This window comes from Carettochelys insculpta, chromosome 19 (assembly GCF_033958435.1).
Source record: "Carettochelys insculpta isolate YL-2023 chromosome 19, ASM3395843v1, whole genome shotgun sequence".
NCBI classification, from domain to species: Eukaryota; Metazoa; Chordata; order Testudines; family Carettochelyidae; genus Carettochelys; species Carettochelys insculpta.
This window is the reverse complement of record NC_134155.1, coordinates 19,416,602-19,440,504: the sequence shown is the minus strand read 5'-3', so window position 1 is coordinate 19,440,504 and position 23,903 is coordinate 19,416,602. Positions and strand designations below refer to the sequence as shown.

The window sequence follows — 23,903 nt, the reverse complement described above, 5'->3', positions numbered from 1 at the left end:
GCAAGCCAATTTTCATTGGCATGCAAGCCAGGAGCTCAGCTTTCTGCCCGCCTCACTTGCAGCCAGGAGCTTGCTCAAAGCATGCTGCCTGTGGAGTAGTAAAAAATCAGCTAATGCTACCAACCACCACCTAAATGGTAAAGCTCTGCCTCTGTTTATTTCTGTTAAGTCGGACTAATAGGGTTTAGCGTTAAGTGGGACTAATAGTGACTTTAAAAACAAAAAGCAGTCAAGTAGCACTTTAAAGACTAGCAAAATAGTTTATTAGGTGAGCTTTTGTGAGACAGACCCACTTCTTCAGACCATAGCCAGACCAGAAGAGACTCAATATTTAAGGCACAGAGGACCAAAAACAGTAAGCAAGGAGGACAAATCAGAAAAAGATAATCAAGGTGAGCAAATCAGAGAGTGGAGGGGTGGGGGGGAAGGTCAAGAATTAGACTGAGCCAAGTATGCAGACGAGCCCCTATAGCGACTCAGAAAGTTCCCATCACGATTTAAACCATGTGTTAATGTGCCGAATTTGAATAAAGGCAATAAACTTTGGGGAAATGTACCAGGGAGGCAAACGAAGTCATCCCACCATCCTGCCCCCAGAAAGTAAACAGGAAGTTTACAGTCATGAAAATGGGACTTCAGCCAACTTTGGTTGTAAAGGCCTCAGAGGACTTTGGTGGTGAAATAAACTTCTTTAGATAAGAAGTTAACCTGTTATGTATGTTTGGTCTCTATAAAGTGTGCTATGATTTGTTTTATACGGAGCCATTTGTTTCCAATATTCTTATTCACTATCACTTGACTCTTGTATCTTTGAAAATTAACATACTGCTTTCACAACAAATGAATTTCAGTGCTATTGTATTAAGCAAAGTACCGATCCTGTGTTGAGTTACACAAACTGGTGCATACCCTATTCCATGGTGGACAACAGACTTGCTATTTCTATGAATGTACAGGGGATCCAGCGTTAACACTACAGGAGGACACCTCACCGGAACTTGTTACCCCGCAAGGCAATGTAAGGGTTAACATGACCCAAAGAAGAAGCTTGGGGTGGCTAACAAATTGATGGTGTCATGGAACTGACACCCAGTGAAGCACAAGGATGACTTGCTTACACAGGAGGCCAGGGTGTATAAAGATGACTCTCAGTCCTGGGTGTTTTGTAAACTATCACAAGACACAATGGTTCCTGCCCCGCAATCAGCCAATTTGCCAGAGACACGTGCCCAGATTTTGGGTATGGTATAGAACACAGATGTGTAGAATTTCCTCACCTAAGTCACTGGACATGGAAATGACGACAAGCAGGCAGGGCTCTGGCTACACGCTCCATTACTCAATGAACAGGTGTGATGGGGATGAGTTAGCATCATGCTCTCCAAGGCTGCAGGAACTTATTCTTCTTCGTCGCCCCTCATCTGCCTCAGCATTTATACTGCTGTATTTCAGCTCTATCTCCCAAGAGCAACTCTCCGTATCACACCCCTTTTCACAGGCTCCCTCTGGGGAGGGACAGCTCTGCTTCTCAGGGGTCAAGCTAGACCCAAATGAGTGAAACAAGATTTCAATTAACACATTGTGCTCCTAATGTAGTATCTCTCCCAGTCCCTCAGAACGCATTATCAAATCCCAAAAACATGAAGTGCTCCACAATCATCCATCTCAAAAACTATGAAATGACAGATCAGGAAGAAAGGGTAGGTCTGTACTTACCGCAAGGTGCTGTGGTGATCAAACCCCCAGGGGTCAATTTAGCAGGTCTAGTAAAGATCTGATAAATTCACCACCAATTGCTCTCTAATCAACGACCATACACCATCAGAATGCAATGTGTAAGGAAATTCCTCCCAACAACGGAGACCATGAAGTAACTTGACCTAAGATTGATATTGCCCCATAGCGGGCTATCCAAAGAAAACAAGTCCTGTAGCACCTTAAAAACTAACAATTTTATTTATTAGGTAATTAGCTTTCATGGGTAAGAAAGGAGATGGTTGGCACTGAAAGTCACCTGCTATTAGGGACCTGTGGAAAAAGGAAATTAAGTTAATTCAGATAGGTGACATTCCCCTCTGAGACTACTGCCCAAAGAAAAACAGTGTTATTGAAGTATGATCATATACAAGGGCACTATAGTGTTGTTTAATAATGCCCACTCCTTGGATGTCTTACTACAAATAAGAGCAAATCAAACCCAGCAGTTACAACATCCTTGTGGTAGAAAACCCAGTGAAATCTGGGGACAAGCTGATTGTGTGAACAAGCGAATTATAAAATAGCAAGGAAAACTACTATTTTGAATCACCAAATAATTTTTAAAAAATAACAATTTAAGCCATGACGTTTAAATGTTTGCATAACTGACGTAATAAATCAACTAAAGATTGCACTATTACTAATCTGAGATAGCCTTCTGCAAATGTGTTTATTAGAATGCAACTACATTTGCAACACGCATTTGCTATTCTGAACCACTCACCACAAAGCAATAACACTCAAATTTTCAGAAGCCTCTACCAATATTCCCTATAAACTGAATGCTTGGGTGACCACCCAGGAGAGAGTTAAATGCCACCCAGTTCATTAGTGGAGCACCCACAGCTGGTAGCACATTTTTCTACTGGTGGTGAACATCTGCGCATGCCTTAGTGCACATAAAATTTATTCCTCATGGATAAAAACAGAGGTCATGCTGGTGTTCAGTTATGTTAATTGCCTCTATTACTTTCATCTAGCCTCATCTGCAGAGGTACTAACCTCCCACAGTTCTGCAATGGGAATTCTGCAAAAAATCAGTCTCAGAGGTGTAGCCATGTTACTCTATATCTTCAAAGACAACAAGGAGTCCTGTGGCAACTTAAAGACTAGCAGATTTATTTAAGCATAAGGTTTGGGGATAAAACCTACTTTATCAGATGCATTGGTAGCCATCAAGTGGGAGTCCTGGGTGCTCAGCCCTAGTGGAAATGAGGCCTTTTGCAGCTTGAAGTTGGTAATGCAAAAAGTGAGCCATCCAGAAAGCTAGCTGACACTTGAAATTCTAGCTCTGAATCTTTAAGAAAGAGAAATGACTGGGGAAAACATTTTTTTCAGGTGACCGTAGAAGAAAAAAATAAATCTACCTCTTGCATCGGTCTATTAGCACACGCAATTCAAGGTCAGACGCTGTTCCAAAGGGCCCTCAAACCAATTTATTGGTTCTCTCTTCAGTATAAGTTTACATTGACCATTTAAACAGTTTGTTGAGCACCGTAAAACACCCTTTCCCAAACACAATCACTCACCACTTGATGCATTCCTCAGTGTGCTCCAGACAAACAAGGAGAATGTTACTAATCAAATCAAGTTTAGAAAACAGTTTTACAGCAAATAAATTTCACATACAGGCTGATACTGAGCGCATGTCTAAGTGACAGTGGCTACAGCAACAGAGAAACAGCATTGCAGCTGTCACACTGTCTCACAGATATTCCCACATGGATGGAAGGCATTTGTCTATCAACACAGGTAATCTACCTTTCCAAGAAACGACACTAAGGCTACATCTATCCTATGAGAAAGTCAAATTAATTAATATCAGTTTTGTAACAATGGATTTTATAAACTCAAATTTGACTATCCTCATCTCGCCACATGTGCCTCACAAAGTCAACTTATTGATGCCACGCTCCATTGGCAAACACACTGTTGCAGCAGTGCATTGTGGGAACCTATCCCATAGTTCCCTCGTCCCCATAACATTGTGGGTATTTTCGCTAGTGCAGCATGGGAAAAAATGTGCCGCAAGTAGTTGGTGGTATTTGACATCTTCCCACACTGCATTGCCCTCCCGTGGTAAGCCAAGGTCTATTTTTCCAGGTGGAGGGATGAAAAACTAGAGCATCAACACAGATTGCCAATTTAACAGAAATCTCCTTCCTCTGTAACTAAATTACTTTTTAAAATTGTAGCTGTAACTGAATGATCAAAGATTTTATAAAAAGCAGGTGCGTGCCTTCTCAGTTGGTCTTCCACCAACTGTCCCCCCTCCCCTCATTACATCTGATCCCTGAAAAATAATACAGAAAAAATGTAAAGCTTGAAGAAAGAGTACACTGTAAAGGTTTTTTTTGGGGGGTGGGGGGGGGACTTTGGTAGGAGAGGGTTTTTGGCTTCCCAGCTCATTATAAAGTTTCTGTGCACAGTCTAGTTACTCAACTGGCCCTCCACCCAGTCTTCCCTGCGTGAAGGGATCAAAAGTTAGAAGAAAGAGGATAGAAAAGGCTAGGAAAAAAGATTTTTGCCTTCCCTCTTCACTACTCAAACATTGCCAACATGGGGGATTGGGACTTGCCAAATTTCACTGGCATTGTGTGGGGAGGGGTGTTAAACATTTGGGAGGTTGAATGGCCAGTTGACATGGTCAGTGAAACACTTTTGGCTGTGGGGGCTGTGGCTTGAGACTACCCCCCCAGCAACAACTAGTCTCCAGTGCCCTTGTGGTGGTGGTGGGGCATGCGGAAGTTTGACTTGGGGGTGGGGGGGTGAGGTGAAGCAGTTCCCCTGATGGCAGCAAGCCCCTGAAAATTTAGCCACCGGGGAAGACATTCCCCCGGTGGCAGCAAGGCCACAAAACTCTTAGCCACCAGTGGAGGAGTTCCCCTGGGCAGCAACAAGCCCTCAGAAATCTTAGCTATAGGGAAAACTTCCCCCTGGGCAGCAAGAAGCCCCCAGAAATCTTTTCCACCCTTGGAGTCCTCACCATGTGCAAGTCAGGACATGGTGTTGCCTGGCAGCATGGTCAGAACCAAACGGCAGGCACATCTTTTTACTGGGTCGGGGGCTAGCCATGTGATGTGTCTAGGCGTGGGAAAGACCCCAACAGCATAGCAACGGGGGGGTGGGGGGGGGGCTGCACAAATGTAAACTGTAAGAAGTTTCTTGGCTTCTCACACAAGCACGACCCCCACAACAGCCTGGCTGCTGTGTGGTGTGGTGGGACAGCGGCTCGCATGAGGCAGCACATAAAAAAACACCAAGTGTTCAGCTAGCAGATGTAGAGAGAGAACTACAAACTCTGTGTTGGGGCCATTTGTAACGGGTAGATAAGCTCACAGTGCTAATGGCAAAGGCAAACAGATTTCTCAGCCCTTCATACAAACATGACCTCACAGCCATGGGCTTCCTAGTCCTGAAATGAAATTCATGGTCATCCTGTTATTTAATTCCTGTCCACCTGGAGAGCAGCGGAGATGCAAGAGGCCAGAGCAGAGCACTGTGGGGCATTATGGGGTACATATGGGACACCTCTGGCGGTTAATAAATTTGATTTTAAGAAACAGTGCTTCCACACTGGCCTTTAACCACACTTTTAAATTCAAACAATGCTACAACCAGCCGATTTCAATGATGTTATGATATTGATATTAGTGCTCCCTAAATCAAACTAATGGTGTTTACAACGAAGATAGTCATGTTGCAATATGGAGCTAACTGCCTTAAATGTGAATTTCTCTCAGTGTACACGCAGCCTAGGTCTTCTATTACCATAGCAATGTCTATAGTGACATCTATATTGATCTGCCTATATCACATGCAGCATGAAATTTCTCAAAGCCCTCAGTGATACTACTACTACTACTACTATTTAATCCTTGTATTCTGCATGGAGCATAGGTCATCTACAAGTCTCCTCCACTTCACCCCATCGTGGGACAAAACTTCTAGCTGGCTCCATGATTATCCCAGTTGTTGTCCTTCAATCTCAGCAGACTTTCTCCACGTTGTCTGAGGTCTTCCTCTTTTGCGTTTTCCTTGAGGGTTCCATGTGAGAGCTTGACGGACTATGCTGGATGACAGTTTTCTGTGAGCGTGACCTAGCCATCACCATTTTCTTCTCTTGATTTCAAATGTCATTTGGTTTTTGTCTCTCTCTGTTCCAAAGCTCCTCCTTTGTGACAAAGTCTTGTCATTTGATGTGAATTATGTATCATAGGCATCTGTTTATGAATGTCTATAGCTTGGAATTTGAAGACTTTTTAATACACCAGGTCTCGCATCCATACAAGCACACTCTTCACATTTATGTTGAAGATCTGCAGTTCTGTCTTCACAGATATTATTTGTGAACTCCATATGGGACGGAGAGTTGTGAATGCAGCTGTTGCTTTCCCTGTCCTTGCAGTGATACCCTTATCCGTTCTTCCATCTATGCCCATAATACACCCCAAGCGGGTAAACTGCTCCACATCTTCCAGGTCATCCCCTTGCAGTGTGATGGTGGTGGACTAGTTGATCCGCGTTGTCTTGGTCTTGTTAATGTTGAGTCTAGTCATTGACGCAGTTTTGTCTAGTGTTGTGACCGTTTCTTTCATGTTGATGTGAATGGAGGGCAACATCAGCAAAATCAACATCCTCTAGCTGTTTGAAAAGCATCCACTGAATGCCTCGTTGATGGCCATCTGCTGTCCTGTTCATAATCCAATCCACTGTGATCAAGAACAGGAAAAGTGACAATAGGCACCTTTGTCACACTCCTGACAGTATGCTGAAGGATTCCGTCAAGACACCATTGTGAACAACTTGGTATGTCGAGGGTTCATATGTTGAATGGATCAAGTTAATTTTGGGTAGGATGCCATGGTGTTGCAGCAGTTTCCACAAAGCGTCTCTATCAGTGCCTGTCAAAGGCTTTTTCAAAGTCTATGGAGGTTATGTACGGGGTGAGTTCCAGTTGAGTGACTGTTACGATCACTCAGAGTTGCTATTTTGTTCAAACAAGAACTCTCGCTTCGGAAGCCAGCCTGTTCTTCCTAAGCTGTTATCGATTTCTGTCTTCATTCTCTCCAAGAAAATCCTATTCACCACTTTTCCTGGAATAGACAGTAACGTGATGACCCTCCAGGTCTTGCATTCCTTCAGGTTGTTTTTCTTTGGAAGCTTGATAAGGTAGCCATGTTTCCAGTCTTGTGCGATCTCTTCAATGTCCCGAATTTTCCCAAACAGATTATACATCATGTGGACTGATGTCTCACTAACTGCCTTGATTGCTTCTGTGGGGATGTTGAGTGATGTTGCTAGGTAGCTATAATTTTTGTGTGTAGTCAAGACCTGGGTCAAGTTCTGCCTTCAGTTACATAGGTGCAATCTCAAGTGAAGTAGATGGACTAAATAATGAGGCATTCACAAGATGCTGAAAGTGCTTAGAACCTCTCAAGATTTGCCACTATGCTCTAATCCATTAAAGTACTTATGTAGAGTCTTAATGTTAAGAAGCGCTTAAATTACGCATGTACTGAAGTCGCTGAACTGGGGCCTAAATATGGACAAAGCAAGGGACCACTCTTGAACTACACTGAATAAGGATGCGAGCCTTCAATCCATTCCATACTTAGGACGTGCAAGTGTAGATCCACAATATGAACATCTCATTTCTCAGATGCCTTGATGAGCAGTGACATAGTTAACAACTTTAACATTTCAGATACCATCACTGGTAACGGAATTAGCTCACACTGAAACAAATACCTGTTCACACCTCAGAGCCTTGTTTCAGGCTATTCACACATTCAAGCAAATACTACTACATTGGTTACACTGGGTCACACTTGAGGGTTTCTGCCCCTCCTATCTAGAGACTCACTCCTTTTTCTTCTCTCTCTTTAAAGGAAAGCTGAGGGCTTATCTACAACGTACATGAGCCCACACTAGACAGGTGTGAATTTCAATGTGCATTATAGAGTTCTCACCTGTGAGGATCCTGCCAATATGCACGAGAAGTTCACTACTGAATATTAACCTGGTCCTGCTTCGAACAGTACTATATTCAAGTGCACTAGGCACTTTCAGGGGATGCTAGCAGGATCCACATGGACCAGTTAGTGAGCACTAGAATTTCTACCATTTACGCAGCATAATCCACACCTCAAACAAGCTCCATCTCAGGTTTACTCTACCCTACAAACTTCTACCAGCACAGCTCTGTTGATCAGGACCTAGAAGGGGTTTGGATCCTCGCCCAGTATAGCTCTGGCAGTAGCAGACATTATGCAGATGCAGTCATACTCACAAAACTATGCTTTTATTGGTATAGCTTGTTTGGCTCATGGGAATGGGGAGTAAGGATTCCACCAATACAGGGAGCATTATGCCAGTCATATAGCATTCCTAGTGTAGGCATACATCTCGGAGAACAATCAGAGGGTATGTGTTTACTACTCTTAACTCCTTTCCCACACTTTGAGAAAGACTCACGTGCATGACTCCACTGACTTCCCTGGGGCACCCTGAATGAACAAGTACTGTCACGTTCTACAGGATTGTTTTACATGTAATATCACGTTGTATCATGTTACAGATATGCTGGGGTTGTGACAAGGCTAAAAGCAACTCCGTTCAGGTGTACAGCTGACAACTGAAATGAAAAGCCAATTTGGTTTGGTTTTTGGAACAACTGAAGGTATTTACATCTGCTTACTAAATCTGCTGAAAGTCTCTCAGTTGTGAGACTTTGCTACACAGCTGTAGGCCAGCATGATGAAGGATCTATTTTCTGTTCAACTGGTGGTCATTTAATATAAAAGACTCATCAGCTTAAAATCATAGTTACGAGGCATATTAAAAACCATAGAGTCCACTGACGAAGAAGGTTATATTCATTTGTATAGTTGGGTTTATGGTATACTTAGTCATTTTTGTGGATACAGACATGGATGCAAATATTTGCATAGGGCTCTATAAAATCTGCAGTATGGAGGTCTGGCACAGTTAAGGGGGATGTTATTCCTTAATCAGTAACCAGTAGCTTTTTGCAGTACTGTTTGTAGCTGTGTTGGCCCCAGGATACGAGAAAGATACAGCAGATGAGGAGCTCGTTGTCACTGTCTTTCAGCCACAGAAGCTGGTCTAATAAATGATATTACCTCACCCACCTTGCCTCAGATAAATAGCTGATCAACTGCATATCTGCAGGAGGAGACTGGGCTGCCAAAGAGAGCTATGTTTTGCTGGTGTGAAGGGGGACTGGTCTCAAGAGCTGGCAAAAGAAGCACAAATCACATGTACACAGAAGACTGCACTTTAGGCCCAAGTTATTTACCTAAATGAACTGATTTAATCACACACTAGGCTTTTAAATATAAAGAAATGTAAAAGCAGTATGGGGGGGGAATCACTGAACAGTATTCAGTCTTCTCTTAAATCACATATGCATTGCAGCTGTGTACGTTCACTAATTCTCCTCTAGTAAGAGAATAACTTCATATGTGGGTGTAAAACTGGTGAAAGCGAGAAGGCGTCCATATGCCCAGGTCTTCAGGAGCCTAACTTCTACTGATTTAATACCAGTTAGGAGCCAACAATCTCTAATCTGTAGTTTTAAAAGAGCCATTATTGTACTTTTCCAACTGAAATGATATATATTTGTAAAGATAAGAAATGCATGGTAAGGTATGTTTAACTTATACTAGGAAAAAAGAGGAGGAAAAAGCTTGTGTAAGCAACAAAACAATACAGCTTTATCTAATCTTGATAATTTATTGCTGCTTGTCTGTGTGTGTGTGTGTTTTACTGACAAAATAAAATAAATTGAATCAGCTCACACATGATAACATGCTCTTTCCTAACTCATACTAATTGCTTGGCTAATTGATGTTTGTTGAACTTTCTCCATTTCATTGAGTGATTAGGTACAAAGCTAACAGTTGACATCTGTAGGCGCTTAACTGGCGTCTGTAATTACTGTTAATGTTAAATAATTGTTAGTTAATTGGAGTGGTAACTGACTGAATAGAATCCAGATTGTGAAGCAAAGAGAGACCTAGTTAAATAAACATACATTTTCAGAGAAAACAACGGTTTATTACAGTGGAGGGACTAATAATAGTCTACATAGACGAGGTCGGCAGGCCTTTTCATTTATGAAATTTCATGCCAGAGTCTAAGCTGGACTCCGCTAACCTACAAGTAGTTCATGTCACAATCTTAGTAATCAAAACAGTCTATTGTAAAGAATTTTTAATCTTATTTTGACTTGATTTTTGTGGTTACTGGCATTTTATGGGGCAGTGCTGATAAGTCTCTCTGAGAAACTCAAATAGAGCTTAATCTACAAAATAAATACTGGAGCCAGAAGAGAGAAAATTATGCTTTAGTAAATATTGCTGTTTTTGCTCGCAAACTGTGGATTAGTTTGACTTTTCTAAAATCAACTATTTCAAATGAATTCTTAAAGGACAAGATCAGACATTCAGAAAACAGGAGTATCTGATAGCTATATTAAACTGTAAGTGAAAATGGGCACAGCCTCTTAAAATTATATTTCCAAATGATAATTTTAGGCACACCAATAAACCATAATCGCTTAGAACTATTTGTGCTGTATTTTTAATACTTGAATCGAGAAATGAGAGTTATTTATAGATACAGGTTGAACTTGGAACCTGACCACTGCTAGATGAGAGAAATTGCCAGACCACAGGAGGTCAATATTGTCTAGCTGCATTACCAACACTTCCACTGTATCTTGGACTCTTAGAACTAAACTAAATAATAGCACTGAACACTGAGAGCCAGGACTGGTGGCTGGAAACACAGGAAACTTGGTCATACTCATGATAAGCAGTCATCCAGCTAACTAAAATCATGCCACATTATGGATGTTGCTGGATATGAGAGTTCCAGATTAGAGAGGTTCAGCCTGTACACTCTCTTTCACAGTTGGCAGCCTGATCTCACTTTCCTTCGCTGTTGAGCATTCCTTCGCCATGGTGTCCTACCAGTTGTGTGGCTATAGCGAACTACCCACATTATTCTGAAAATATGTTTACTGTACAAGCCAATTCACCACACTCAACTGGCTAAATACACATGTGACTAGCATGTTGGGACACTACAGGTCTAGCAACTTTAGCTGTGGAGAAAGGGCACAATGTAACTGTGTATGAGGCAAGGATAGAGTGCAAGTGTGCTGAGGAGGAGACTGTGACCTGAGCACTGGAGGGAAGACGGCATGCAGATGTGTATAGTGAAAAACTATGCTCCCTCACTAAGGGCAGCAGAACAATCCACCACGTAAACAACTGGCAGTGCCAATGCATTTTGCATTCAGTAGTGCAAAATGTATTGGTGCTGAGGGATATGGAACATCTGTATGTGACCCTATACAATTAGATTTTTGTTCAGATAAAACCTTCAGAACATAAAAATAACTCTCTTCCAGAAGTCTGAGAAGCAGCTGTGTCAGAGGGGTAGCCCCTGCCACTCTGTGCCTTTGCAAAACAAAGTAAGCAGTCTGGTAGCACCTTAAAGACTAACAATATTATTTATTAGGTAATGACCTTTTCTGGGAACGACACTTCAGATTCTGGAGCAGAACAGAGAGAACTGAAGAATTAGCTAAATATTCCTCTTCCTCTCCCACTCTACCATTAGTTTAATTTTTATATTTAGCTGATTTCTCAGTTCTGCTCCAGAATCTGAAGAAGTAGGTCCTTTCCAGGACAGCTAATTACCTAATAAATAACACTGTTGGTCTTTAAAGTGCTACAGAACTGTCTGCTTTGTTTAGAGGAGTAGCTGTGTTAGTCTGTAGCTTCACAAATAAGAAGTCCTGTAGCACCTTAAAGGCTGACAAATTTATGTCATAAGCTTTCTCTTCTAGAAAGAGCAAAAGGCAATCCCCAAAACAAGAATCCCTCCCTACCCATGCACACTTTTTTAAATCTCCAAAGATAGGCTTTGCTTTAGTGCTTCTCCTAGTCCAACTGTCTCATTGTACGAAATGTGAGGTCTTCAAAAAAGCCAACCTCACCAAACGGTTTGAGATTTTTCAGCCTAGCCTCTCATTGACTGGATGGCAACACAGAATATCGTGGATATGGCCTGCCTGTCAGATGAATTTGTCTTTTAATTCTACATCGGGACCCTTTGTGACCCAAAGGCCGTGGACCCAACTTAAAATCTCTCCTTTGGAGACACAGGCTTGGTCTACGCTAGGCACGTAAGTCGACTGGAAATACGCACTTCGAGCTACCACAACTGCGTGGCTAGAATCGACCGACTGCAATTGATTTACCTGGCCGTCCTCACTGTCAACCCTTCTTACTCCTCGTGACAGTAAGGAGTAGAAGGGTCGAATGCCAACCTGAGAGCTCGATCTCACATGTCTCCACCTGGCGTGTGAAATCAAACTCCCAAAGATTGACTCCAAGCGGGTCAATCTTCCAGGTAATGTAGACATGGCCATACCTGGGTCACAGTCCCATTTAGACTTCAGAAGCACAAAGAAATCAATTGCAAGCACAGAGCCACTTTCGGAGTTCAATAATTTCTTGGCTTCGTCAGCCAGCTGGTTAAGTTTCCAAGGGCAGCAGAGCCCCCACATAAGTAGCTCAGTAGGAGTGGACTGGGAATGCACACTCCATCCACTGTTAGATATGCAGAGAGAGAAGCACTAAAATGTGAATGCGGCAGCCAGAAAAAAGAGAAGATAGTAGTGGAGTGAGTAGGTTGAGACGGGTTACTCTAGGTTCCAAAGATGGTAAAAGGCAAAGATGGGGGTTATCTGCCTGCCGAGTATGGATGGACCTGGGGATAGTTTATTGCAGAACTTAGGTATGTTGAGATTGTGTGTGTGTTTTTTATGTAGCGGTGAAGCCACTTACACTCAATACAGGATATGGGGTGATGCTGGATCACCTGGAGAGAGAAGCACCTCTGTTCCATCAAAGGAATTCTTGTGAACTGGGCTAGGGAAGAGAAATATATCTTTTTCACTGCACTTCCTATTTGCAAAGACAGATGGAGCAGGGGATCTTAAGGAAATGATGGCCCCAACAGGCACGCAGGAATCAAGAACATATGCCTGTTTTTCTGGAGGACAATCTCTCTCAAGAGCAACCTAAAAAGCAAAGGCTTGCCACGAGCATTTCAGGCATCACGGACAACTGGCAACCCACACTCATCTATCTACTTCATGCTGAGAAGCTACATAATTCCCAGACAGCTGGCTTTGGCACTAAGGCAGATGGATTCATAAAGTTTACATGAACATCCTGTAAACAATTTGAACATGAAAAACTGTAACAGCCTAACTGGGCTCATGATCAAAGGAGCCTTCAGAATATAGTGTACAGAATAAAACCTCAATAGGCTGACAAATACTTTCCCCTTCAGGGGAATCAATTCTCTGTGGAAAGAGGTTAACATACATTGAACACAGAGGCAGTAGGGGAATTTGCCTGCTGCCAAACTGTGACTACGAGCAGTATTTGTTATCAAAATACAATGGATCTTCATAACTCTGGAAAACTAAACTACAAAATTTGGTTAACAATAAATTATTTTCTTAGTCTTTAAAGTACTACAGGACTGCTCTTTTGTTTTGCTTGGCCAGACAAACAGTTTTGTGTCGATGCTTTCAAACCTCAAAGGAAAGTTGACATCCTTTTAAAGCACCTAGGCTGTGTCTCGACTAGCCCCCAACTTCAAAGGGGGCATGGTAATTAGGGTGTTGGGAGATTACTAATCAAGTGCTGTGCTGCATATGCAGCACTTCATTAGGCTAAATCTCCACCACCCCCCATGGCAACTTCGAAGTGCTGGCTTGCATGTTGCCGCAGGTCAGCCTGGAAAGTGACTCTGAAGTAGCAAGGGCACATCGAAGTACCCGCAGCTGACCTGCGGCTACATGCAAGCCAGCGCTGCAAAGTTTCACACTTTGAAGTTGCCGCGGGGGAGACTTAGCCTAATGAAGTGCTGCATATCTCCCAACACCATAATTAACATGCCTCCTTCGAAGCTGGGGGCTAGTCTAGACACAGCTCTACAGTCATAACCTGGAACTGACTTTTACTCTCAGGCCTGCTGAAGGACAAGTAGGAGATCTACCAGAGACCACTAGTACAATCTAATCATGGATCTCTCTCTCAATCTGGCAAATCCCAAAGGAGAAAGGAGGTCCCATGGTTAATGCACTGGATTGAGACTCGGGAAATCTGTGTTTAAATAATAGCTCAACCACAGAGTTCTTGTACGCCTTTGAGCAAAACAATTAATCTTTCTGTACTCCTATTTCCTATTCCTAAAATGGTACTTCCTTTCTTGAAACCTCTGGCAGTCCTGTTTATTTAGACTGCAAGTAACATTTTCTAAAGCACCTGCTACTTAGTAGGTATTAGGCATCTAACTTCCCCACAGGAAATGAAGTATCTAAACACCTTTTGAGGATCTGGACCTTAGATGCTTAGGTCCTATCTTCAAAGGCACTTATTCTATGCCCCAGTCTCTTTTCAATGGAACTTAGAACTTAGCCTCCTGAGTGGCTTGGAAATTTTGTCCTATGCTTACTGTAGCAGGAACTGTGTCTTGCTTCGTGGCTGCACAGACTCTAGCACAAGAGGGTTCTGATAGTATATTGGGCCTATAGGTTCAACTGTAATACAATAACTGATCACATGGGAATAAAGGGGACTATAGCATACGAGACAAAGACCCAAATTGAAGGACACAACAAAAGAAGAATTAAATTTCAGTGAAAGTCATTTCTTTTGTGCAAATAACTTCTTCTGTAGTTATGCTGTCACAATCTTTTGTTTCTGATGCAAATCATTTTAAACGAACGAAGGTGTGCATTTATGTGGCAGGTCACTAACGATGAGGGATATTTGAGAGGCAGGCCAGGGATGTATGCTTGTCAGTTTGCCATACCTTGTCAGACCACTCAGTCAGCCAGGGGCTTTGAATATTTTTATGTGGTTTACCGAATGCAAATTTAACTTTTCTTAGACTGGTTTTCATTGCTTATGGCATAAGGAACTCTGGGCAACACAGGGGAAGAGCTGGCTTTAAAGCAAATGGCCCCTTTTGCAAACAGATGGGTGGGGGGAAGAAAAGAGAGAGCAAGAGCTAGACAGAGAGAACTTGAACTTGAAATGCATCAAACTGACAGTTCTTTGACAACCTAGTCAACCATCCATCCAGCAGACACTCAAGAGGGCAGACTAACAACAAACTTCAGCCCATAATGAGAATCCCTGCACCTGTCTGGAAGCAATTATTGACATTATCTTTAAATACTGGCTCTTTCTGGGATGGTTTTCCTCATATTTAGCCATTTGAACGTTAATTCTTTTACAAAAACTGTCCCGTGTTTTTTTCCACCCTCTTCTCCTTAATCTCTTTCTCCCCATGGGAGGATAAAAAACAAAACAAAACAAAACCAGTTTGCTTCGTTTTTCAGCACCTGTATCTGTATGGATTCTCCCCCTTGTCATTCATGTGGCCAACAGGAATTAGCATATGGCTTGAAGGGGAAACTCAGGATGAGAAAAGAAAGATGCCATTTTGATGGAAATCAGGGGCAAAGGAATAATCTACCCGTCAACTAAAAAGCTTATTTGTGTATGGTTTCCCAAGAAAAGCTTAGAAAAGCCTATGTTGATTTTAGGCTACACAAAGAAACCCTAATCCTTTCAAGGGAACTAAATCAGCAAAGAAAAGTACCTCTGCAGAAAAGGATCCCTGTCAAGCACAGTTATTCACAACCAAATAGATGCCACAAATCAAGCCGGGTAAGTAAACAAAAATAAGAATGTGGGCAATGTGTTTGATTCTAAGAAGGAAAAAACGAAAGGAAGAGGAACAGGGGCCTAGTCTTCATCAATCGCTTTTCAGCCTTCAATTGAAGAGATCCCTTCAGCGTAGTTACAGGCTATCAGTCAGGAATGTTGATTCACCGGATTGGCTTCTATTCTATGCTAGCTCAATACCAAGAAAGGGCTACTCAAATTCCAAAGCTTTTTACAGCAAATTAGCAAAATAAAGATGCAGTCACTTGTACTTTGGCGGCTTTGGGTCCCCGAACACACAAGCCTTCCTTTTATTTATTTATTTATTTATGTGGAAGGGGGAGGGTGGATGACCCATTTTTTTCTAGTCATGGGGAAGAACCAGGAAGGATTTCTATAAATTCAAATTTAAACAGAATAGATAATATAAGTTTGCCAAGTTGGGTACCTTATTTCAACCCCTCAAAATAAAATAAACCCTTAAAGATAACTTCTTTTTGAAGTAATACATAAAACAGGAATACTGATCCATAAGGCAATTAAAAATAGATATAATTCAATGTGCATCAAAGTAATTTCAGAAATAGTGTATCATCATGGGAATCCCAAATACAATGGAGTACTTAATGCCCTCAGGTAGGCCACTCTCCCTTCCCCACCCCCACAGCTCCACGGATTCAAAAAGGGACAGAAATTGGCAGAATGTGGCATTTTTCAAATTTAAAAATGATCCAACAAGACAAACCAAAACAACCAATCAACCCGCTCCCCCGCAAAAAAAGAGCACTATGTGAGAAACACACAGTATAAGTCATCATCCAAACTATTCACCTAGACAACAAAAAAGGATTAAATTTCAAATTAATCAAGCCTGTATTTTCTACTGAAACCTTGCTCCAGTGCTCCAATAAATTATAATTTATGACAGCATGAGATTAGACCTGAAAACACACTTTCTTACTAAGCAATGGTTATGCACTGCCACTAAACGGGTGTTATGGAGGCAGGAGAAGATCAAATAAGTCTTTGAATTATACACGCTGGCACAGCTAGTGATTAAAGACTTTTTCTCCACCCTGCCCTTGAGAAGAAATGCGCCCCCACATTATTTTCAGCAATGCTGCTTCAAATAAGCACTGCATGGAAGCCCACTGACAAAGGTTTAAGGCAAGTATTTCTTTAATGTACTGTTAAATCATTAGCCACTCTCTTTGTATTGTTGTTTGGGAGAAATGAATGGGATATTGCATATTTAAATGTGGCCCTCTATATTGTTTATTAACTTTACAGAAATCATACTGCACAGCAAGCCATGGTTTATTACTATTATCCTGTGAATAGTAAATGCCGGCTGGTTATTACTGTCAGCAGTACAAATTGGCTATTCATAATTCCACGTCTATCATGGAGCTGATGAGTAACAATCATGCTAAAACATTTTGAAAATTGTTACAGTTATTTAAATGAGCTTAAATTAAAGCCATTTGTAAAATAAACTATTTCCTAATATTGTTATTTAAATTAATTCTGACCAGGCAGGCAATGCATTATTTAAAGTCTTTATTTTTTTACTGCTTTAGCAAAGCAATTATGAAGCATATAGAACACGTCTGAAACCAGGGGAAATATAAAAAGCTCTAACAAGCTGATTGCTATATTCCTGCAAGACAAGTTACATTTATCTCCCATTGAAATTGCCAAGAAAAGAAATGCATGTAGGAAAAAAAAAAAATACTTGTGATGGAGATGCAGTCTTACCTTTATTTGTAACAGTGTTGAATAGTTTTTCAGAGCTGGCATCAGAAGCCTGAAACACCAATGAAAAAAGAAGGTACATATTACACATATTATTAAAAGAGGTATATGTATATTTATATGCCTTAGGAAAAAAAAACAGGTTGACAAAACAAGAAAGCTGATGACAGCTGCAGCTTCAGGAGGAAAAAAAAAAAAGCATCCATAAGATGGTGCTATTTGGCTGTGTTTCACTGGCCTGCAGTGCAGATATTTATTTGAAATATTCTATTTAACCACTGAAAAATTTAAAAAAAATACAAAGACCCTTTATTCAATATATTAGCTATACATAAATATATTTTTGTACAATGATACACAATCTAACTTGTTCCGATAATCCTTTTGCAGCCTAGGACAAACAAGTATTTTGAATAACCCTTTCTAATCTCATGGTTTGCAGTTCTATGGGCTTTGTTTTTATTAATTTTTTCTGTTAAGACCCAGAGTATTTCACTTTTTCATTTTTAGCATTTCAGTCTTAGGCCAATGGTTCTATGAACTGCTCTCATGTGCTGTTTCTTAAAACAAGCACTATTAATGTTTAACAGAAACAGCTCTGACTTCACCTTGGTCAAAACAATCAAGACGTGACTTTCTCTGAACAAACGGATCACTATTTTGTATTTTTTCCCATCATGCTACCTTTGTCTTTGTTTTTCCTTTAAAATACCCATTCTAAATTATTGCTATAAATTTCACAGCAGTAGGCTGATAACACCATATGTGTTTCATATAAAATGACTGTATGCCTCTGTTCTAATGACTAAATATTAACTGGTCAGCTAAGGGAAAATATCCCTGGAAACTGCTTATCCTTACCAACAACTTATTTCCCTAAAACTGAAAAGTTCAAGTCTACATGTCTATTGTGCATGTGTGTACATGCATGGGTACCCGTACGTGTACACACACACACACACACACACACCCTAAATTCATAACATGTGAATTTAAAAAATACACCTAACAAGCTATTAAAGTGTAACCATAGTTCAGATACAATGTTTTGGGTAATAATCAAGCTTTTGATATTTTACACAACAAAACATTCTATTAAGGGCATAAAACAAGGATTGCAAAATCTGTAAAATATTTTTTATAGTTTCTTGGTCTTTGGCTCTGATATAGTATTGTTTATTTGGATTCAGTGAACATAGCTTTAAAACATCCTGTACTTGGAAAGCAAATTAGTGTCTCTCTCTCTCTCTCTCACACACACAGTCTGTTTCCCTCTCTCTTTTAAGAAAGTTATTTCTGAATTTATGTCTAGCAAAATAAATGTATTACACACATATTATACAGCATATATAAACTGATATATGCATACCTCCACATGAGTTTATATGCAATGCATTAAAATGTGGTAACACCTACATATATACATTGAACTGAACATCAAAGTATCTCTTTATACTCTTATTTACTAAAAATTGCTCTATTTCCTCTCAAATTATAAATGGATTTTGCCAGATTACTGTTGTATGTATTATTTAAAAGCTAAGGTAGGATACTTCTTTCTGATTAAATACCTTGTGAATTTTGAATATATTATCCAGTGATGGATTTATTATTTAGTGATGCCCTTCTTTAAATTAATGAAAATATGGGACTGAAGTATAAATTGAACACATCATGGAAGCCATGTGTTTTAGAAAGCAGTTGGACATTATTCTGACAAATCAGGAGATTTCTCCATGCTTTCATAACTGTGCCAATCATCCTGTTCTTTGATTAAAATAATAGCCTTTCAGGCTGGATCTCATTTGCTAATGCCTTTCTAAATTCAGCTTCTCCTTAAAAGTCAAGTTCTTCCCAAATCATTTTGCTTTTGAATAAAATTAAACTATTTTATTGTAAATGATTTTTATAGCTTTAGAAATCATTTATTCAGCATTTAAACATGAAAAGCCTAGAAAACGTGTGTTTCCTAAACACTTTTTTCCCCCTACATAAAATGGATAAAAAGGGGAAAGAGGTTATTCTTAAAAGCTTGGTGTGTTAATGGGGGGTGGGGGAAGAAGGTACTTTTCCCTAAGCTCAGAATTTCCAGGTGACAGTTATTTTTCCCCGTCCATTGCAAAACACTAAGAAACACCACTGCAAAGCCTGCCTGTGAGGTTAGTTGGACCTAATGTGGTCCATAATAAATTCTACATGAACAACCTTTGCACCTCAACCCAAATCACGAATGTGATTGTTAGCACAATTACACAATAAATTAAAGAAAATAATTTCACAAAGACAGAGGATGCTGGAGAGCGAATGTCTCTTTTGCTTTAACTGTATTGTTCAAGACACAAAAATAAAAGGAAAACAAAAGAACAAAAACCCAAGAATGCTACATAAGTTATGATGCAAATAATCAGCAACCACCTGATTTGCTCCAACAGCTAGATTGAACTTGAATTATTTTTAAACTGAATGAAGTCTTCATATTTAAAACAGCACAGTACACAACTAATAGTTTAAAAAAAAGAAAGAAAAAACAATCATAGCTGCCAAACGTGGTGCAATACTTTATTCCTACACACTTGATATTTTTATTCAATTATTAATTAGCTCACTCAAATCACACCTGTATCTAACAAAACCAAAACATTTTCAAAAAACCCATTTAATACAAACACAGAAAATTCACTAAAATATGTTTGTCAGGAAGCATTCTTGACTTAAAATTTCTTGAATATCTACAGCTTAAATTTACTATCAATCAACAATGGAAAGTTTTTATTTCAGTGATTAATAATTTGAGGAAATGTGTTTTCAGATCTTGATTGTGTAAGTTAATGGAAACGGATTTGGATATTTGAGATTTCCTTTCCAATCCCTGAGATAAGACAAAATGTGTGCTGGTTCACTACCATGTAAATAATATCCACTGCTGGAGACCTATTTGAGTAGCTCATGGAAAGACACTGTACAGAGATCACTGCATTTCTGGAAAACCGTATTAGTGCATGTTCTATATATATTCTAGCCTCAGAAAATATCTTCACCCCTACCCCTGCCTTGAACATCAATCTCTCTGCCTTGGATAGGGTGAGAAAGGATGCTGAAGTAGATTATAAACAGCTCTCCCTCTCTCTCTCTCTTTGTACTTTTGTTTAGCAAGCGCAGCTGAATTCCTCACAAAAGAAACGACAGAAATCAGCAATCTCTGGGCTAAAAAACGATTTAAGAGAGCATCACACACAGGCTGCTCAAGCACTTGCAAAATCCCCCTCTTGTGCATGAAATTACTTTGGGAACCTCGCATCAGGCACACCTGTGCCTCTCGCCCCCATACCTTGAGCCACCATAGAAGGCTGTGCATCAGGTAACTTCAAGACCGTCCCCCTTCTCCCCTGTCCCTGCACACCCCTTATTAGCAAGGTTCAGGTAAACTGAACTGCGGGCACAACTTTGGCAGGGAGGACCCTCACTCTTCTGTGCAGAGGGAGCATCCGCATTCCACCTCCCTGCCGTGCGACCTGTTTCCAGGGGTGGTCCCCAGGACATGGGGCACTTCCTGCCCGCTCTTGCATCCCCTTTCCCTGTTCTCGGTCTCCCTCCCTCACACACACACAGAGCCCGAGGCTTTATGAAAACGCTGGGGAAACCCCCAGGGAGCCGAGACCTGTCCCCGGCTCTCCCGCCCGGCCCGGCCCGGCCCGGCCCTAGACAGCAGCCATCCCCGAAGTGCAAGCCCCCAAGCCGCCCCCCACGTGCGGGCGCCCGCGCGCAGCACACCGAGCCGCGCGGAGCTCGCTGGAGGGACCCCCAGCCCCGCGAGAGGGCCTGGGAGTGGGACCGCCAAGGCCGCCTGCTCCGCCTCAGACTGCCCAGTGCTGTCCCCCAGCCAGTCCCGCATCTCCCCAACCCCGCGGCTCGGCACCGCCGGGCGCCAGCCGAACTCTCCCCCGGCAGAGGCGCCCCCCGCGGGCTGCCCGCGCCCGGGCCGGTCACAGCCTCCAGCGGCGTTTACCTGCGGGCCCAGGGGACGGCGCTACCGACAGCCCCGAGCGCATGGCGGGTGCGTGGAAGGCGCGTGTAGCGGTCTCCAGCCCCCTCCGCTTCCGCGGGGCTTCGCCAAGTCTCCGAGCGGCGCCCGAACTAATCCTTCCCAGGCCGGGTCCGGGCCGGCGGCGCAGCCATCCCGGCTGGGGAGAGCGGCGGCTGGGGCAAGCGGGCGGGCGGGGAGCGAGGCGGCCGCAGGGAGCTAATCACCCAGCGGCGGCAGGACAAAGAACGCCATGTGCGGCCGCAGCAGCCGGGGCAGCGCCTCTCCGCCCCGCGCCCTCACCCCCGCTGCGCCGCGTCCCCCCGGACTCGCGCCGCTGCCTCGGCCGGGGGCAGCGCCGGGGCTGGCGGGAAGGCTGGCGGCTGGCCGGAGTGTCTCACGAGTCGATCGCTCGCTCCCCCGCCGGCTGCCCCTGCGCTGCGCCGGCCTCTCGCTCCCCGCCGGCCGGGCTCAAGTGAATTCCATCGGAGCCGGCGGCGCCCGGGGGGGTCCCAGCCGAACCGCTCCGCAGCCTGTAATCCCGAGGCGGCGGCGAGCCCCGGGCGGGGGCGGCTGCGCTGCAACGAAGGAGGCGCCCGAGCTGCTTCCGAAGGGCTCCCGGCGCCTGGCCGCATAGGCGCCTCTGCAGGAGCCGCCCCAGCCCGCTGCAGCGGCCGCCCCGCGCCGCGTCTAGCCCGGAGCGCTCCACGCTCCGAGACTCGCCCGCATTCCGAGGGGGACTTCCCCGCCCCCGCCTGGCCGCCGCTCCGCCTCCTCGCCACGCCCGCCCGCCGTCCCGGCACGCCCCCTACAGTGCCGCCGCCGCCGCCGCCAGCTGGACAGCCCAGCTCGCCCGCGGCGCCTCCACCTGCCCGCGCTGCGCCCCCTGACCCCGCAGCGCCTCCGGCCAGTCGCGGCCCGGGCCTCTCTCTCCTCCCGCGCAGCTAGTCCTGCCCCCGGCCTCACGCTCCTCCGGCCAGTCCCGTCCTGCCCCAAGCCTCTTCCCCCTCCATCTGTCCTGCCCTCTGCAGCCCGGCCTCGCCCCAGCATCTCCTCCCATCACCCCTCCAGTCTGTGCTGGACCCTGCTTCGGCCAGCCGCCAGTCAATCCTGTATCCACTCTCCCCTTCCCTAGGCCTCCTCCCACTCCTGCCTCTAGCCCATCCTGCCCCATGCCTTTTTCACGGGTCCTAGCCCAGGCCCCTCCCCTACCCTACCCTACCCCAAGCTTGGCCTACCCTCCGCCATTCCCCCCCCCCATCCAGGTTGTCCTACCCCATGCTTCTTCCCCCTCTAATTTGTTCTACCCTGTACCTCTCCCCCACAGCTCCAGCTTGTCCTACCCTGTACTGCACTCTGCCTCCAGTCTGTCCTACCCTGTACCTCTTCATCCCAGATTTGCCACTATCTACAGCACTCCATAAATTTCAACTAGGAAAAGGTATTTGACACTTCCAGTCCTAAACTGTTGTGCAGTACTGCTGCCACCAGCTGTTAAACAGCAGCCACATTCCACTCCACAGCTGGCTCCATTTTAGTGGGACGTGAAGTGAGCCCATTTGTGGGCTATGCCCACTACAGCTAAGATTGCAGATGATGGTAAACGTCAATCGGTAAAGCTTTTGACCATCTGCACACAAGATGCTAGAAATTGTACTGTGTATTACCTAATGTTATACATGCACTGACATACTGAAGACATGATTGTGTAAAGAACTGGAAATTTTTTTTATCCCCTGGGAAAACTATGGCGTTTGGCTTTAAAAATTAAACTCAGTTTTCAAAGCCTGATAAATTTTGAGTGCCTCGATTTTTGGGTGAGTAAATGGAGACACTGCAGTGATTCTTTTGGTTTTGCATAGATTGCTGCTACTTTAGTTCCAACACCAACTGTTAGCACCATCAGGCACTATATTTATTAATCTAGCCACTGTACACCCCCCCCAGAGACGTGGGAAGATGCACAGCAAAAATAAAAACAAATACATTATTACTGTTACATCTGCAATTATTCACTCAAACTACACAGTGTGGTTCAGCCTCCTATAAAGTTAGCTAAGATAGGGAGCAGAGGAGATGCTGAGAGGAATATATCATAATGTTTCATGGGTACTTTTGGGAGTTCTGTAACTCAGTGGTTCTCAACCTTTCCAGACTACTGTAACCCCCGGTAGGAGTCTGATTTGTCTTGCATACCCCCCAAGTTTCACCTCATTTATCAAACAACTTGCTTACAAAATCAGACAAGAAACCAGAACATTAATGAAAAATTACTTATGTTCTCATTTTTACCCCACACTTATAAAATAAATCCATTGGAATATAAATATTGTACTTCCATTTCAGCATGTAATATAGAACAGTAAAACCACGTCATTGCATGAAATTTTACTTTGTACTGACTTCACTAGTACTGTTTATGTAGCCTGCTATAAAACTCAGCAAATATCAAGAGGAGTTGAGGAACCTCGTGGAAGACCTCGGTGTACCCCCAAGGATATGAATACTCCTGTCTGAGAATCGTTGCTCGGCTATCATCGCTGGCTATGCCTTCACCATCTAAGGATGGTCAGCAGTGA

At 43.2% G+C, this 23,903-nt stretch overlaps 1 protein-coding gene across 9 annotated transcripts in view; it reads right to left on the bottom strand.

The window, feature by feature from the left end:
* The window catches only part of AUTS2 (activator of transcription and developmental regulator AUTS2), a 1,222,405-nt gene that overhangs the window by 94,897 nt on the left and 1,103,605 nt on the right, over positions 1-23,903 (bottom strand). For all 9 annotated transcript variants that reach the window (XM_075013769.1, XM_075013774.1, XM_075013772.1 and 6 more), the window contains exon 6: positions 17,307-17,355. In XM_075013769.1, coding sequence (XP_074869870.1) covers positions 17,307-17,355 — 49 coding nt within the window. The remainder of the gene's footprint in view (positions 1-17,306; positions 17,356-23,903) is intronic.